At 40.6% G+C, this 18,944-nt stretch overlaps 1 protein-coding gene across 1 annotated transcript in view; it reads right to left on the bottom strand.

The window, feature by feature from the left end:
- Positions 1 to 18,944, bottom strand: part of LOC140241434 (uncharacterized) — a 63,231-nt gene that overhangs the window by 492 nt on the left and 43,795 nt on the right. Inside the window, exons 4-6 of the mRNA XM_072321166.1 lie at positions 9,738 to 9,988; positions 7,673 to 7,780; positions 8 to 1,097 (exon numbers count right to left, since the gene is read on the bottom strand). Of these exons, the coding sequence (XP_072177267.1) occupies positions 8 to 1,097; positions 7,673 to 7,780; positions 9,738 to 9,848 (1,309 nt within the window). The 5' untranslated portion in view covers positions 9,849 to 9,988. The remainder of the gene's footprint in view (positions 1 to 7; positions 1,098 to 7,672; positions 7,781 to 9,737; positions 9,989 to 18,944) is intronic.

Genomic DNA, 18,944 nt, shown 5'->3' with positions numbered 1-18,944 from the left:
TGATTGCCTCTAGCAGCTGGCTCTGCTTTATCAGGTTTTGGTGAGTCTGTGATGTCTACAGCTTTCTTGGCAGCCTGCTGCTGCTGCTTTGCAGTGTCTGGGAGCACACTTGAGGACTTGCTGGGCTGTGGCGCAACAACAGCTACTGTTGGCGAACTCTTCCTAAGCTGCGAGGAGTTGGCAAACATGGCGCTACTGCTGGGAATCTTGGTCCCCTTCTGGGAAGCTAGAGAGGAAGATGGCGAGCTGGAAGCTCCTTTCCCTGAAAGTTTATCCAGGCTGGAGGCAGGACTGAGAGGCCGGTGTTCCTTGCCAGCACCCTTCGTAAAACTTGCGGTGCTCGGCTTGGGTTTTGAGGTCACAGTGGGTTTCTTGCCATCAGGCACACTGGTCTTGGGGTTTGGAACAGCAGGACTTACAGACCTGATCCTGCTGGCAGGTACTGCTGCATTGAGGTCCTCTGAGGATGATGATGACGAGCCTTCAGACCTGTCTGATCGCTGGGGAGATTTATATCCTTTGGCACCATAAATCTTTGCCGATGCTCTTGGCTTGGACACAGCTGGTTTACGTGCAGATCCGGGCGGATCTTTACTTCTCGCTACTTTACTGTCAAGGTTACTAGACACTCCTTTTGTTGAACTGCCTTTGGCATTGCTATTAAGCTCGCTCCCAGCCGCAATCTGTCCATTCACCAAGTCTGGGGACTTTTGCGTTGCCTTTTTCAGCACTTCTAGCTCTTCCTTGAGCTCTCTAGTCCTCATTTCCTCTCTGTGCAACCGTCCCAACAACTGCTCCCGCTCGATGTCAAACTCCGACAACTTTTTCTCCATCTCAGCCTCCATCTTGACGCTCTTGTTCCGCTCCTCTGCAGCCAGCTTCGAGGCGTTAAGGGTCTCAGCCCGCATCGCCTGGGCCTGGGTCTCCCACTCCATGGCCTGCTGCTGAGCTTCAGTCAGCTGCTGGGCAAACTGGATTTGCTTGTCCAAAATCAGCTTGAAGATCTCTGCATGCTTCTTGCGCTCCTGAATCATCCGTCCCTGGGCACGCTTGCACTCCCTCTCCAACTTGCGCTGTTGGGCCTTCTCAAAATCAACCTGTAATATACAAAACAGGAACAAACTGTGAGTTATACGGCACTAATCGAGGACTGAAAAATCACATCAAAGGTTGCACTGTTGCACTACATGCTTGTATCAATGCATGAGGATGATATTGCCTTGAAGTAACATAATTGAAAATATGACATTTCTATCTTTCACCAAAACAGTATAGCAAAAGCTAATGTAGCTCAAAGATCCAGTTTGGAGGAACACAAGTTCAAGTTTGCTTTGATCAAGAGACAAAATTCACAGTAGTAGAGCAGTGCAAGTTTCATCAAAATCATAAAAACATAGAATCTCGTCACTTCACCTGCTCCCATAAAACAGTGATATTGGGGACAGTGACACTTAACTGGTCACAGTCACTAAGGATGGATCAGATGTTAGTACTGGGGTTGTGATGTTATCACCTCACACCTCTCCAGTGAGCTCGGCTTCTGGAAGCTGTTTGGCTACTTTTCTTTTTGATTTGTCTTCCTTGTTTTAATAGCTCTATTCTAATTTTTTTTTAAATCTTGATTTCGTTTAATAAATTTCATCAATGTTTGTAATAAAAAAAAAAAACACCTATCCAGTGGATCAAAAATTTAAAAGCTGTTCCAAACTTTACCATGTATACACACAGCATAACTTGGGCATCAAGCATATCAACATCACATACATTTTTCTCTTTTCCTTGGGGGTGGGGGGGGGGAGGGGTGGCAAACGATTCAATCATCCAACCTTGCCTGTTTGCAATGCATCTCATTAATTCTTGAATACAAATGCTGCAGCCACCCTCATCCAACCCTATCCCTTCCTTTGCTAACCATTCATCTTCCTCTCTCTCTTTCACATTTGTAACACCACCATCCTCCTCCCCCTCCCCCATTCTTTTTTTCTCACCTATATGTAAATAGGAGGAAACTAATCTGTAATTATCATAATTTGTTGCCCTACAGCAGCCAGCTTGTTGTCAGCCAGCCAGCCTGCCAGAGAGCCAGCCAGCCAGCCAGCTGGCATGGGCTGTCCAAGCCTGAATCTTCTAGCATGAGTCACTCAGCCCCTGCCATCTCAGCCACGGTGGCTGGGCTGATAGCAAAATTTAAAGGAGAACATAATCATGGCCAAAAATTAATTTTGGATTTAAAGATAAAAGACTACAGCGAGCTTCAACTTTCTATTTATGTTCTTTTTCAAATGAAAGTTAACAAGGTTGCAGAGACTTACAGTTTGTGCATGTGAACATCAAAAAGACATCTAGCAATGGCATCTGACAGCCATCTAAATTTGATTACCTCTATTACTTTAGTATGAAACTAATGGCCAATGAATTCCTCATTTTTGAAAGAGAATATCTATATGTAATTAAGTATATATTTTTGGTTGGCAATATTCTCCATGAAACTGATCCAGATTTTATCACCTCATGTTCTTGCACATTCCCTAAAGCAATAGGAGTCACTTAATGTCCCATACGTCTAAAAGACATTTCTACATCTGTGGTCATTCTGTATCCATACAACCACAGTGGCATATATGCAAGACAATAAGACCAAGATGGCTTTATGATATCCCCATAAAACAGAGTGTTAGATTTCACTAGCATTGTATACAACAAGCAATTTTGTATTGTCTCGTCCCATTTACTTCAACTTACTCTTCAAATGCTTTCCAGCACTGCTCACACTCGCACAAAAAATCTTGAAGAGCCCATTTTTTTTTCTCTCCCACTCTCACTCTCTTCCTTTCTCAGGGGAATATATGACTCAACAGCAAATGTCTGCGAACATAGCAAATTCTAGGTTTCATCAGGGTTCATAAGCAGTTGTGATCAAATTTGCAGTTTCATTGTCACAAATAGTTATGTAGCAGTGCAGAATTTAAAACTACAATTTGATGTGATCTATTTTCTTTATAGATTTTTCCAAGAACCTTTAATTCATTCAGCTTTGATAATCCTACATGGAAAAGACAGGACATGTGTCAAGTTTCATGCGATATACACCGCTGCATTATCAAATTTATTTCGTCATACTATTCACACTCAAATCTCCTATATTTCATGCAAACTTTTGAATTACCACCCTAAATACCACAATATTTCCCCATGGACAAGCTGTATTTCATGGTGTATTGCGTTGCATTTTGCATACACCAAACATTTTTGGAGTCTAATTTTTCGCGAATTAGGACTTCCGACAATTTCACAAGTGGTTGAATTCACAATTGTGGAGCACAGTATTGAATGGAGAAATGGATGCATGCACGTTACATTCATGTTGGGAGCAGAGTTAATATTTTCGCGTGTGTTTAAATTTGTGAACAGCACCTGACTCGCAAAATTTGTGAAAAAAGAAAAACCTCGCGAAATATTCGGCGTATAAAGTATACCGTGTGAAATACCACGGTATTTCACCACCAGTGTGAAGGCACCTACAAACATGAAGGATGCAGAGTAATTCCAAGATGATTTCTCCAGCACAAGTGAACCAATTCTGCCAAGACTCATTCAGCTGCCCTCTCCAACGAGGCAGCCCATCAGCACGCCAAGAGGCTGAACGCACAAACGGGCTAAGAAAAAAAAAAAAAAAAAAAAAAACAGGTAGAAGAAAATCCATATGCTGACTGTACGGGATGTTTGAGCAGGAGTGTCTCGGAGATTCTCTCTGTCTGATTTAATCAAGGCCCGAATTGGTCCCAGTCACAGGGAGAGCCGGACGGCGACAAATAATGGCCGGTGGGCAGGTACTGATAGCAGCCCATCCCAACCTCCTCCCAACCTCTTCTCCCTGTTCTCCCCCCCCCCCCCCCCTTTAGTCCCAGAGCACCGATTCCTTGTTATGACGCCCACGCCTCATGCCAATAACCCTCACCTTCCTACGTGCTTATGGTAATGTGCTGGTGGACCTGCGTGAATATTTGCAGCACAGATTGAATGGCTAGAGTCACTGGCCTTCTTCGGGAAGGTTTTGAATTCTACTTGATTTGATTTGATGCAAACCTCCTCCATCAATCTGGGGTGAAAGCGCGCATCTCTCACACAATCAAACACTGCCTGTGTCACAGAAGTGTCTGCCCGTGTCTATACCCACTCTGATCTCATTGAACTGAATTCAAATCAAATCTAGTGTGTACCTTTTCCTACTTCTACCATTCAATTCAACTGTTGTGTCTGTAAGTGACTTCTCAAAGGATTTACATCAAGACAAATTACTGTGTAATGTGGTTTGATATAGGGTACAATAGTGGTGATTAAATGACCATGGTACATTCAAATTTCAGAAGTTGAACTTTCATTCCCTGGTTTCAATGAATACAAAAGAACAATCTAACATGTATGACTCATGTTCTCAACCTGTAATGTCAAGGTCTATTGCGAAGTATACACGTAAGCAGTATTACAGTTTTGAGAAAACATGTTAATATGATACAGGCACTTGCCAGAAACTGACAGAAATACTACTCAAAAAAAAAATGATCATGATGAATGCACAAAATTTGACAAAAATTAGATGCCTGTTCCACTTGGAAGGCTGCCCATAGGCTGTTGACAAGGCTCAGGGAACCTTAATCATGGACTGGGAAAACACAATGTATGGGTAAGAATTTGCCATCTTTCGAGCAGGAAAAATCTTTTCATCCCATTCATGCAATTGGGTCCGCAGCCATTGCGGTTGAACAATGTACCCAATTCTACAATTTTATTGCTTGCAAACGTAACCTATTAGACCACATCCAATGGTGAAATCACAGACACAAACCATTCACTGCCCTCCGACAACAAAGCCTAAGGCTGCCGAAGTTAGCTGCACTTTTCAACCTCAACTTTCCTCACATCCACAGAACAGTGAGTCAGTAGCGAGGGTTCCTTGAAACGAGGCAAAAAAAGATGCCCCAAGCAAGAGCAATGATTTCATCCTTTATACACCGCCGACCTCTGACCTCCCAGTCCTATGGACCCAGAGTTCAGATCCACAAAGGGGCTCAACCTCATGAACCTCCCTCCACGCAACCACACAAATTTCAGTGCCTGCATTCATCATTCATTGTACTACACAGTAGCACTCTCAGGATTCTGCCCTATGGACTCCATACATCCTCCTCAACCTGAACGCTCTCACAAGTCAATACATAAAATTGTCCCATCCAGTCTTTTCCTTGTCTCCCCTCCCCCCCCCCCCCACCCACATCATATCTGCTCACTTAAAATTGGGGAGAATACCCCTGCTTTAAGGGACTAAATGATATTCAAAAATTAAGTCCAAGGATACAGCTGTTTTGTGGAAGAAATAGTAAGAATCAAAGCTATAGGTCAGTTAAATACTGAGTGAAACCACACAAATTTCTGCAAAAAGGGATAGACTCACTTAAATGGCAATCATCTACCATGACATCCCACGAGCCATTTTAAAATGAATGAAGATATGCACGATACAGTTTGTTTTCCTTCTCTGCTGAGAATGTGCAGGAATGTCATATGATTCAAATGAATTAAATTTTGGCCTCAAGTTGCTTTCATCATAACTGATGCAATTAAATGCAATTAACTGCAATTAATTTGAATAAATATGCAGTACCCACTGCATGCAACACGTACAAGGATTTGAACCAGCACTGGTTGTCGAGCAGAAGCTCGGTGGTCCAGGGAATAAAATGTCTGTCTGGTGATCAGGAGGTCATAGGTTCATGTCCAGCTGGAATATGTATGTCCATGATTTTTTTATTTTTTTTTATCACGACTACTACTGAAACACTGATTAATTCAGTACTTATTTAAATGCAACAATGTAGGGCAATTTGTAATCAGTTGCAATGTCAGGTGATGTTCTTTGAGTTTTCTTGGACAGAATCACTGGGACATGTTTTCTTGAGAGAATGCAAACATTGGTGACAAAACAGCTCCTGAGATGGCCCCACATCATGGTGCAACATTGGATGATTGAACAACAGCATCTGCCTCTCTTCTGCACTGCATGACTTTCCTGTTCATAAGTACAACTAACCTGTGTTTTCAACGGAATCAAACGAATGAATGGAGAAATTATTTATCCTTCACACCTTCACAATGCTTCACTGCTTCTTATTTTGTTTCCTCAAAGCTGATAAGTTGCAAGAAGCAATCCTACAAATCTTTTCATTCTCTTCTTTCCCTGAGAGTGAAACTTCCATGTAAGAAAACCCACTTCAAACAAATCCATTACCCCTCAGAAAACCCCCGATAATCCCCTCTTTCTTTGATGGATTATTTCCATGCTCATAGTGAGCCTGTCAATTCATTCTCTCCTTCTCATGCTTGCCTGTTCTTTCTCTCCCCCCCCCCTCCACTCCCACCCCCTTTCTCTTCTCATTTTTCGCCCACACCATCAGACACAACACTCAATGTGTACGCAATATCGCATTGCACCTTACGATGCACTGCAAAAATGTGCATGGCATGACATAACATGCATTTCTCTCAAAGCTTCTTCTTTTTGTTGTCTTTTTCAAAACCAGGGGCCCCTTCTCCATCACCAGCCGTACTGTCTTTTCTAATTCAACTGCACATCTGTCAGCAAACCAAGGAGCATCCTTGCTGTCTATAAAGGGAGATTGAAATTCAAGATTTTCTTTCACACATCAGATGCTTAAATGCTTTTCAACAGACTCCGTGAGGGATGTCGTCTCTCTCACATGAACCAAGTTTCTTGGCATGAAGAAAAACATTCTCACCATGAATTCATAAAGGTAGTGTGTGGAATACATCTGGTCTTTGCAGATCATGTGTTGCACACATACACACAAACATAATATGTATAGCCGCATATACACACATATACATACACAAATGCAAAAAATGCCAATGCTAACACACTTAAGCATAGATATTTTCAGTTCTGATAAAAGGGTCATGTGATACTATGGTTGAAAAAAAAAAAATTAGTACAGCATATTTTATGCCATATATTTTGCAAGGTTTTTATTTTCACAAATTTTGTGTGCTAGTCACAAATTTAACAACACACAAAAATATTAACTCTGATCACAACATGAATGCGAAATGAATGCATACATTTCTCCGTTCATTACTGTACTATCGGAACGCAAATTTAACAACTCACAAAATTGTCGGCAAGTCCCACTTCATGCAAAAAGACACTCATTAAATATATGGCGCATACAGAATTACACAATGATTATGATGACGGGCTTGTCAACATTGGAAAATCCATCATTCAAAACATGCTACCTTGAAACCCTCTGCCATCCTGCTGCCTGGATTTTCTGAAATTTCTATGGCTTTCAAAGGATGGCTACGACTACTATACAAGTGGATATTTTCACGCGACTAATTTTTCGCGCTTGGCTGGGTAAGAAGAGTTTCGCGTGTTTTTAATTCCGCGGAATCCAGACATCAACTACTGCAACATTTGGCAAGCAAAAATATTCGCATGTTTTTATTTTTGCGCTGATTTCGGATAGCGCGAAATGCGCAAAAATTTCAACACCACGAAAATTTCCACTTTTACAGTACTTGGTGTGCATTGCAAACACTGCTTTGTAAAGTGCACCATCTCCACAGCGGAAAGTTCAGTCTCTGCAATCCTTACCTGCTGCATCAGTCGTTCCCGCTCCTTCTCCAGCATGTACGTCACGTCGTCGCCCTGGGCCGTGTCCTGGGCGTGTTTCCTCTTCTCGTCCTCCAGTTCGGTCACGGCCTGATACAGGGAGGAGAATATACTTCACATTTTAACACGTTCCCAAGGTTTATATGTACTGTCTCCTCTACATAAGCCAGTTCACATCTAAATTGTAGCAATGGTCTGTAATGACCTCTGTACCACAGACTTTTGAAGACATGGATTACATTTTTCATTTGAAGAACAGTTGAAAAGAGCCCAATAGAAAGTGGCAATTAATGTGGAAGTGCTCCATGAATGCCTTTTGTTGATTTGGTTTAAAAAAAAACATACTGTAAAACCAGAAATGTTCATGTGTATTTTAATTTCACAAATTTTGTGAGAGCCAAGATTTGCAAGATTAAAATGCATGCAAAAGTTTTTGTTTTAGGATATGGACAAGACATCACTTACCTGATTATCTGAAAACTTAATTTTCACCAAAATTTCAGATACGAAGTCTTGTCACCCCAGCAACGATATGCATCTAGTTTATAAGTCAGCATCTATAGCAGAGTTTTCATCAAAATCTATCCAGTTTCAAACTCGGTACCTCAACAACAATTGAATTTCAAGAGAAGGTCTGTATTAACCTTTATATGCACATGCTCAAGACTGTTACTGTAAACTGGTTTATGAGTGGTCACCTGGGTCACCTGTGACCTCTTTCATGTGACTATGACATATGAGAATGATGTATAGTAAATCAGTGGTGTTCATTTCATATCTGCAGACAATGAATCAGATATCATCACATGTCAATGGATATTCTCTTTAAGACACAGCAGCTGAAAGATGCAGCTGAAAGATGCTGTGTGTTCTTGAAAGAAACAACAACAAAAAGAAATGAATTTCAAGGGATTGTTTCATTTTTCATGGCTGGCAACCTTGAGGCAAACTTTGATGCTCGTTGCTCAGGTTTAACACATGCAATCATCTTCTCGTAAATTTTCAGCAGGTTTTGGGATTGACTACTGAAGAGAGGCTATCCTCCAGAAGGCTCAGACGCAAAAAGGAACATGAGCAGTATATACATGTCACACACACACAAATGCAAATTTGAGGCAGGGGTGCAATGTCATGCCCTATTTACAGTGTCTCGAGGATGTTTTAACACAAGTACCACTTGCAAGAAGCAAATCTAAAATGCTCACTTAGTCCCAGATAAAAGGAGACGCCTTATGCCAATCGCGGCAATCTTAAGACAGCAAAAACTGGGCGCGACTGATTCCATCAATGCTCATGGGGCCTTTCTTTCAAGGAGAATGTTACTTGGAAGATAACATACCCTGGAGAGACATTACCCCAGAAAGATTGCTGCCCACAGGAGGGGGGAAAAAACAGACCACAGAGAGATTGTGCGCCATGGGCAAATTTACTTTCGATGAAAGCACCGATAAACAGCAACGGATCAATTAAGAATTTCAGCAAAATATGACGATGAAGAAGTTGTAGCCACTTCAATGAATGGAGTCATCCAACATGCCGCCGCCTCCCCCTTGAATACACTGATCTATACATGCAATTGAGGTAATGCTTTCTATATGGACTAAAAACATGTTTGTTGTTGATGTACCCTGTAATTTTATCCATTATGTCACTAATTCCACAATTTCTTAATTGACCATTTTCCATAATGCTTTGTAAAATCTATCCAATGCCTGCAAGGAGACGACTCCTTCATACAGATTTTAAAGAAAATATGTTTCTGACAGTTTCTGTCATTCTGTTTTTGTGCACTTGTTATGTTTTTTTATGGGAGGTGTTGACTTTTTCCCCAAACTCAACATCAGGAACACTAAAAGAGACACATCTCAGTAACATGAAACAGTAACAATACGCAGGGGTCAACACTTTACAAACCCTGCAGGTGGATGTTGCTCAAACAAGCCGTGACCCCACCCGCCGTCTACCACACCACGGTGATCCCGACTGACCACACCCACCGTCTACCAGTGATGATGGTGAATGGGGTAGAGGATGCCCCCTTCCTCACCTTGGTGTGGCTGGCCTTGAGGGCCTCCAGCTGGGCCTTCATTCTCTCCTCTGCCTTCCGGTGCTGCTCAATGACGGCGTGGAGCGACGCCACCACATCCTTGGTGTCCATCCCCTTCTTCTTCTCCTCCTCAGACTCGCCCCGCCCCCCTCCCGCCTTCTCGCTGTCCCGCTGCAAGGCGGAGAAGGGGCTGGTCAGGGTGTACTGCCGGGCTGGTTCTTGGAGGGCCTGAGTATTTTGGCTCGCTCATTCTACAGGCAGAAAAAGCATATCCACAAAACAAGAATGTTGAATTACACTATTGAAATAGAGTCTATTAGGTCCATATCTTTTAATGATATTTGCACTTTTTATAGGTACCATTATGCATGAAATATGCATGAAATATTGAAATGATGCTGGCAGTTGTTAAAATCATCTGCTCTTAAATCATACAAACAGGAAACAACTCTCCTTTTTGTTGCTTGGTGCTTTCCACTATTACAGAATAGAAACACCCACCAGCAACTGTTAAACAAAGATAAAGATATTTTCTCATCCCTATTTGATAACATGTGATGTGCCTTCAAGGGTTACTTACGTTACTTAATAGTAAAAGCACACACATACTTTTTTGCTATCATCAACCACTACTGTTCATAATCTCTCATGCAGTATTAGGCCCGTGCACACACAATGAAAATCGAAATTACAATCGCGATCCAAATTTCGATTTTTTTTTTTCGACCGTTCATACAAAAGGAAAAATCGCACTTCGCAGCGAGGAAGAATGATCAGTGGCCAAATTGCGCATGCGCGAAATTGCATGACCGAAGACTGACCCCGCGGTCCCAATGTTGACGATTGGCGATATTCTGAAAAATCGCACTATTGCGAGTTGGATTGCGATTAGGATCGCGAAAATTAGTGAATTTTTCTGTCCACACAGGAAAAAATTTCAAATTTTGATCACGATAAGAAAATCAATTTTTAAATCTCACTTTTTCCTTGTGTGTGAACGGGCCTACTACATGTATGTCACAGGCAGTCTCACACAGAAGCTGTGTAGGAAGACAATCATCATGTCCACAGTTCACAGTCGGCCGCTTCAAGCAGCCATTACCATCACAAGTTTATCAGCAGTTAACCCCCCTTTTCTTTGCCCCCTTGGACATCTGGAAGATGCCTTGGATGAAAAGTGATGGCGGCATCTGAATCTCTTTGCAACAAATGGCATATTACGGGTCTGTGGCAGTTTGGCCCGTGGAATGCCACACTTGGCACAGTCAATGCCATCCAACTCACAGCGCTTGCTTGCGGGGGGGGGGAGGTTTGCATTAACGTGGGCCAGAGTAGTTGCCTCCTGTTGCCCCACTCCTTGCAATCAGATATTGAACCCGACATGATTAAAGGATTTTCATGTTCTCCACTCTACACAAATAGCTCATAGAGGTACACTGCATCTTCTGTTCCTTGCCAACAACCTACCGCTCCTGGGCTTTGAAACGTCATACATCCCTCATTCTTTACATGATTATAATCATGTAAAGAATTCTGAAAAGATTGCATGGGACTTCATAAAGGGTAATGATACTGGTAGAATGAGTGTGCACAATATTATCCTTCATAAACAGGCTTGCACACAAAAATGTGACAGAGACAGGAAGGAACTACTATGAAGTTGAATTGCACGGGGAAAAAAAAAAAATCTTTCATCGGCACATATCAGTTTCAAATCACAAGACAATCTATCTGTAGACAGCAGCGGTACAATTAAGACTTCAGATCTTTGCTATTCATACAGGAAGAATGATGACGATGATCCACAGCATTTGTATAGCGCCATATATCTGTTGTAGAAACATTCAAAGGCGCAGACTCCTCCAAGAGAGTCAGCAATTAAATGTCGGTGAAAAGTGTGTGTCTTGAATGAGGCTCTGAAGTGATCCAGATTGTCAATTGTATTGCTGCCTTTAAAAAAACAACAACAACAACAGAAAGAGACAGACACTGGAGGAAATATAAACACTCAGAATTGTGACAGATTTACCATGCTATCATTTTGGAAATGCCGCAGTTTCATTCTCAGGTGAAATATAATAATAGGCATATATACAACCATATGTGTTTAGCATGCACATTTACTTAAGCCTTTATTCAATGACTGAGTTCAGAGTACACATCCACATGCTTGGCAAACTGAATGGCAGAAAGACACTAGATAAATGGAATAGATGATTAACCCATTAAAGATTAGTCCGAGAATACTTTTTTATGGGAAATGCATCTTTTAGCAAAATCAGTCCATTCTCACTAGATAAATTGATTAAGTAGAGGATCAAAATTGGGCTCTACAAACAAACACTGATAATTTCAAGACGCAAAAGTCATATGGTATCAAGTTGCTATAACATTGATGGCACAGTCTATGTGTTTTGATGGTTAACATTTAGCAAATCTGCTTGTATAGAAAATCCAGATTAAAAAAGAAAAAAAAAAAGCACTAAAATGAGACATCGCTTGCATCATGACCCATGTTTTTCAACCTGAATGATTCTGGTGATCTCTACACATCAAAAATGAAAATGTGGCAGTACACAGGAAGCTCTATTAATATTGCGATTCATCTTGCTCTGTCTGGAGCTTCTTTCATTTTTTATGTTCCATGTTTTCTCTTTCATATCGGGGGGGGGGGGGGGGAGGAGGAGAAAAGAACGATCAGCAGAGGATGGCAGTGTAATCATGCAGACAAGTTGGCCAAGAGTAGGCTAGTTCATGAATGGGCCAATTTGCCGATGGGGGGGGGGGGGGGGGGGGGAGGAGGGGGATGGGAAAAGTGTGCTATTTCGCACTTCAGTCTGATGAAGATGTGACCACGGCAGTCGCAGCGGACGGGTGCAATTAACTCACTGTTTTCATTTTGACCTGACCTCGCTTTCCTCTCGAGTGAACACGTCGCACGAAAACCGCTAGGAAAGTGTCGTAGCAAAACTGCTGTAACTTTACTATTTATTCATATTTTTTGATAAATCCAAACGGTTATGAAAAGTAAAAACCTCATTTTAACCTGCCATTATGTTACATTTTTTAAATATCGACGATGAAATATTCCAAAATGGAGCATAACTTCACTCGCAAAACGTAAAATAATTGTCAAAAATCGTTGCTAAAATTTCACATTTTGACTTCGGGAACAACAAAAAACTTTCAAGTATGTTACTAAGTATGCATTTCTTTACGGAACTCTTAACTATCACATTCGAAAAGTCATGCGTCCAGATATGTCTGGAAATAATCGAAAGAGGTGCACTTTCTACCTTCGTTCCGAGCACGAAATTTCATAGTCATTCGCACACGGGAAGACAGGGTACAGTCCCACGTACCCACATTTTTGTTGCTCTCACGTCACCTGTGCTTCAGTGCCGTACGGCACTGCAGTAAAATTTACTCTGATCGTAACTCGTACCGGGAATTCGTAGTTGTAATGTTACTTTACTAGTGCAGTAAAATCTGTGTAAAGTCCGAATAATCCAATGTCATGAATTTGCAACTGGTATCAGAGCTGATCTGGAGTATATTCACACTTTTGGCTACTTTCTTTTTAGTAGGCCAGTTCTGATAATGTAAGTACTTGTTTTTGAGGTGGCGAAGTCCCCTGCAGCACACTGCTACATGTACTGTAATATCAACACCACCCAGCCACTCTCACAGCGTAGCATGCATGTGCAGTGTACTAGGCACCCACAGCATGCAGCCACCTCGCATCTCGCGCAGTGACAGTACACTGCACTGCATCGACCAATCAGCTTGCTGGATCGAAGCAGCATGGGACAGTCCATTCATTGCGCAAGCGCAAATCAGTTTTTCTTAGAATATGACGTCATTATTCTCGTTTGCTGCTCCCGTACAATTTGAGATTTCTGACAACATACCTCATTTATTTTCACTTGTAACTTCAAAAATAGGTCTTCGGCAAAGCGAACACCACCCTGCTAACGTCCGCCCATGTCTAATGAATATGTATGTCAAGTTTCATGAATATTAAGTGGTGCGACCAGATGTGTCTGGAAATAATCGGAGGGTAGTTTTCTGAGACAGCGAAACATGAAATGTTGAATATCTTAAAAAGTTCTCAATCGTTTCTCATGATTTTTCGTATGTAGATAGAAATCATGATTTTGCATTGATACTGAAAGTTTGAGCGATTTTGGTCAATGTATAGCGGAGATATGAGAAGGTGAAATTTTGGTGAAAATGAGAACGCCCGATTCGCACTGCCTCGATGACGGTTGAAAATTCAAAACGTTTTGTGGGTTTCGGGGGAGTTAATTATAGTCGTCCGCTGTGACTGCACGGTGGTCACGTTTTTCACATCAAGGAATCATCGTACCTGGAAGAGCACCCCTGGGAGGTACCAGACCAGCGAAGAATTCAGGATGATGTCACTACATACTTAGCAGATGGTTTATTTTATTTCTACTCTAACTTCAAATGAAGTTTGACGAATTGATGTCATGCTCTTCAACACTAGATTCTCTGACAGTCCTTTTCTGAAAAATCACACTACAGATTTCACTTTTCTTCCAGATCTGGTGTCATGTGAAAATTTGCAGATCATAAACTGTTGTTCTTCCCTAACTGCCTCAAGCCAGGTTGACTGGCATCTTGTTGTTCATACTCCAAATAATTCTCTCCGACTTCAGTTTTTTCTAAGCAACTCTTCTAAATAGACCATTCTAGAAATGTAAATATCCTACGCCCACGCACAAACAAAGAACCTATCATTCCTTAACCAAAAACAAATGTTACCTAAAAAGAAATACATGATGGAAGTGAAGAGAATTTTTAAAAAAAGGGTGAACAAGAACTATGGCTGTATTGATTCAACAACCACAACTTTTCATCTGCTAGTTCATTCACATCACTGGACTGTGATTTCAAAACTGAAAAAAAAAAAAAAACTTTTCTTCATTACATCAATTTCAGGGTAATATCACACAACTGAAGACATTTTTGTATGCTGTTCTACATTCAAATGCACAAATATACGTGCTGAAAAATATGACAAATTATCTGGTAATAAAAAATTTAAAAAAAAACCCTGATGAATGTGAATAACACAGTTTCCTATAAAAACAGTACTGGCTGAATGTCCTCACTGCTAACGGTACTCTTCTGTGTGCTTTGAGTACTGACTGGTACAGAAACCCTCCCCCCCCCCCCCCCACTTTTCAAAGTATCTGGTACAGAAAGGGTTAAAAACATCAATAGTCTGACACAAAATCTTCATAGCAATGGTTCCAAACAAAAATCTGGCACCAGTCTGGCCCACCAGCATGCTAACAAGCCTATATACTGTCACATCATTCAAAGATCCAAGCACACAGATCTGGAAAGCTCAGAAATAAAGACTAACTATGCAGAAGCTTTGACTGAGAAAAGTTTTTGGGTTTTTTTTTTTCAATTTTTTTTTTTTTAATGACATCCTGATGGCCAGACTTTACACAACATCAGCTGTCACTCAAGGAGCCAAGTCAGATACATTGTATATATAAAAATGAATACCCAATGAACAAAGTACAAGGTTTCAGTCATTTGTGCTTGTCAAACAAAGAGAAGGCTTTGAACACCCACTCAACCTGTCTTTGTCCGCATTACTAATGATGAAAGAAACGACTTCACGCACATCGCATCACATAACATGAAATTTTTCTTTCAAAAATAGCCATTTAGGTCCAACTTGTGGAAGTTGTTACAAGGTACAATAAATTTACTTTGTACAATCCATGATCTACATGTTACATGGCAGGCTTGGTAATAATTGCCAGCATCATTATCTAACTGTAGATTTTATCATGATGCCACTAATACCACTCCATTTTTTTTTTCCTCCTTCAAAAGATCAAGATGAAATACATTTATCATTGCTAAAAATCAATAGATAAAACTGTATATGATACAAAAGCAAAGCCAAAGTGAAATGTCTGTTAGAAATCAATAACATGGTGCTGATTTGCTAAGTAATCTGTCACATCTCTAAACAACTATGAGTAACCCATATTAGAAAAACAGCTACTGTTGAATGACATTGTCAGTGTTTTTCTTGCATATCATACATGTGGCACTGGAGGCAGAACTCATGTTTACAGAGCTCAAATATTGTGATGGGTGTACGGGGGACACACCTCTGCCATGTGTAATGGGATGCAGCCATGCGAGATCTGGAGTTAAATTACCAGGAAGTGTGCCTAGAGAACATGCTTTCTTGGCCACTTCCTGTGAAATACCTTGCCTCCCGACCAGAGGAGATTGGGTCCTATTGACGGAGAAATCTCACCTAGCCTTTTTTTTCTTTTGCCCCCCCCCCCCCCCTCCCCTCCCCCCACCCAAAAAAAAAAAAAAAAAAAAAAGTAGCAATATCAGGGAAAGAAATACTAGCCACCTTCTCTCATTCAAAACCATACACACATATTCCACACTCAGGGGCTACAGTGTATGTGCATTATTGGGACTTGACATTTAAAGCAAGAAAATAGGAAAACACAGACCTGACAGATATAGTTAATACAAACAGGTTTGAGACCAACGGCATTGGAAGGAAAACAAATGGATGCATGTGCTTACCAAAAAGCTGATAATGTACAGGAAAGAAAAATATATTATTGGTCTAAAGATATATCGATTACCATTGCAAAAATTATATAAGTTGATAATCCCTCTTTGACAAATAAATGAATAGCTAAACATGAAATTGAATATATACATGTATGAATACCAACAACAAATCAAAACATATAAGAGATAGAATAAGAATAAAGAGCTTGACAAAAAATAAATGTTTTGATGAATAATTAATTTCAAAATAAATATGAATAAACACAGAAATATAACAAAAAATGAATCATAATATGAAAAAAGAAAATGAGAGCCTGCCCGAATCAAGAGTATCCAGCTACCGCTTTGTCCTCCTTGCTCCTATAATGACAGTGACATCAAATTATATCTGTTGAGTGACGAAGATTGATGGACCCAGAAAGTAGTAATCATAAAAATGCATCCTGCATACTGATCAGTTGCACGATATGGGGAGAATTAGGACATGGGCCTTAATTTTTATTCTGTCAGAGCTCTCTTTCCGGGAAAATCTACAGTGTATCATCTCTTTGCATACAAAAAAAAAAACAAAAAAAAAACTTTATCTCCACATCATTTTAATAATCATTTCTAAACTGTTATTGCTGTGCAAACTTTCCTATGGGAAGCCTATTAATTCGAGTGTATTTCATACAGTACACAAACATACTTTCATCCAAGAAGTTACTTAATCCAACAAAAATACAACCTATCAATTTTTGATTATTTGGGGATTGTACATTAACATTCACATTCCAAAACTTCAGTATCACATCAACTGTGAAAACATAACTTTAAGACACCTGTGGAAAATTTTATGAGCTTCCTGTTTACTGTTCCAGAGATAGAGAAAAAATGTAACTTGCCTACTCAACCACACATTAAAGATTCTACAATATCCTAATGAATTACACATGTTCATAAAACAGTGATGCCTTCGTATTTGCATGTCTGGAATTTTTAAACCCACTGATGGTTCATGAAACAAGGCATTATTCCATGTTTTTAAAAAACAATGTGGCATGCTACCTTTGCAGAGCTGAAAATGAGCATCAAATTTCATGTCCTACATAATGCCCCTCGTAGCCAAGGCCAGTGATAGAAGATACTTGTGGGATGCCATACGATACAATATTAAAAGATTTTTAGGCAATCAACTTGTTATCATAATTATGTTTTATCACAGAAAAAAACACTTAAATTTCATTCAAATCTCTAGTGATCTGTTGCTTGTAATTTGGTGCAATCATCTTTGATGACTTTCTCTTCCAGTAAACTTTTCCTTCAAAAGGATACACACAACAATCAATCCATAACAACCACGATTAAAGTGCCTTGTACATGCTATCATAAGACAAGAAAAAAAAAAGTTAGTCATGATTCAAACTGAGATAGGATTACATGAGAGAGAAAAAAAAAAAAAAGAAACAGGGAGAAAAATTGAGTCTGAAAGAGGAAGATATCAATAATGCAGAAAAGGTTATGGGGTCAAGAAGCACCACTTGAGAAATGTTCGGTGCCAAAGAAACACTGCCGACTGCCCTCACAACTTGTTTCACATATTTCATTGCCACGTAGCTGTGCATTGTTGGACCTGCAGACAAACATCCGTGGTACTTCAAACTCTACAACTGGAACGGCACACTCTCAGCAGCACCATTGGCGACAGACATTTCTAGAATTTCTATGATTCCCGTCCTCAAATCATATCGTGATTTCTGTCATCGGCAGACCAGTCAACTGGAAAATTCAATTAGACGATTGTGTCAGGTAGTGACTGTGTTTCCTGCTCCCTTCCATTACCCCCTTCCCCTCCCCTCTTCCCAACACCCCCCCCCCCCAAAAAAAAAGAGAAAAGTTACAGGGAGACAAAGGTCAGAACGTACACATCCTTTAATACTTTACTTAGTTTATGGTTTACACTCCAGATCATTACCTTCTTGTACATACAAAGCATATACTGACATACCAACAGACCATTATGATAAACAAACATGAGTCTACAACCCCTTCCCTCCCCCCCCCCCCAAAAAAAAAAAGAATAAACACACTAACCTCAGACGGACTGGTGCATAGGGCCTACAAATGTTGAGTTGCTCTGTCCAATGTGTCAGAATCATGGCAATCATTGTACACTTCACTATCAAAAAATTATCTATGAACAATTGAATTGCACTTGCATGCCTTGTGGGATTGGTATCTAAATTTAAGCCTTCATAGATTCTGTCATTGTGTAATTTCATCTCCTTCTCCTATCTCCCCCCCCCCCCCCCAGCAAATGGATAATTATGCCATCAAGTCACTCGCCTTAGATGGTTTAATCATGAACGCTTATGGATGGTCACCATCTCAACGGGTAAAGATGTGATGGAGAATGACAATGGTAAGATGTGCGCTCCGAGGTGATTCACTCGATCAAACCAATTCGGTCGGATTATGAACTATTAAGCATGAGAAAGATGCACATCACGCCACTGATCGGAGGAACAATGGTCCGCCGGTACCATCCCCCTGAATCACTCTCTGCTGGAAAAGCCCTTGTGCAAGTGAAATTAGAGAAAATATTTATTCCAGCCGGAGACAAGATGCTGGCCA

The sequence above is a fragment of the Diadema setosum genome, chromosome 2, assembly GCF_964275005.1.
Source record: "Diadema setosum chromosome 2, eeDiaSeto1, whole genome shotgun sequence".
Classification (NCBI taxonomy): Eukaryota; Metazoa; Echinodermata; class Echinoidea; order Diadematoida; family Diadematidae; genus Diadema; species Diadema setosum.
Note: the sequence above shows the minus strand (reverse complement) of the source record. Positions and strands in the feature narration are given on the sequence as shown.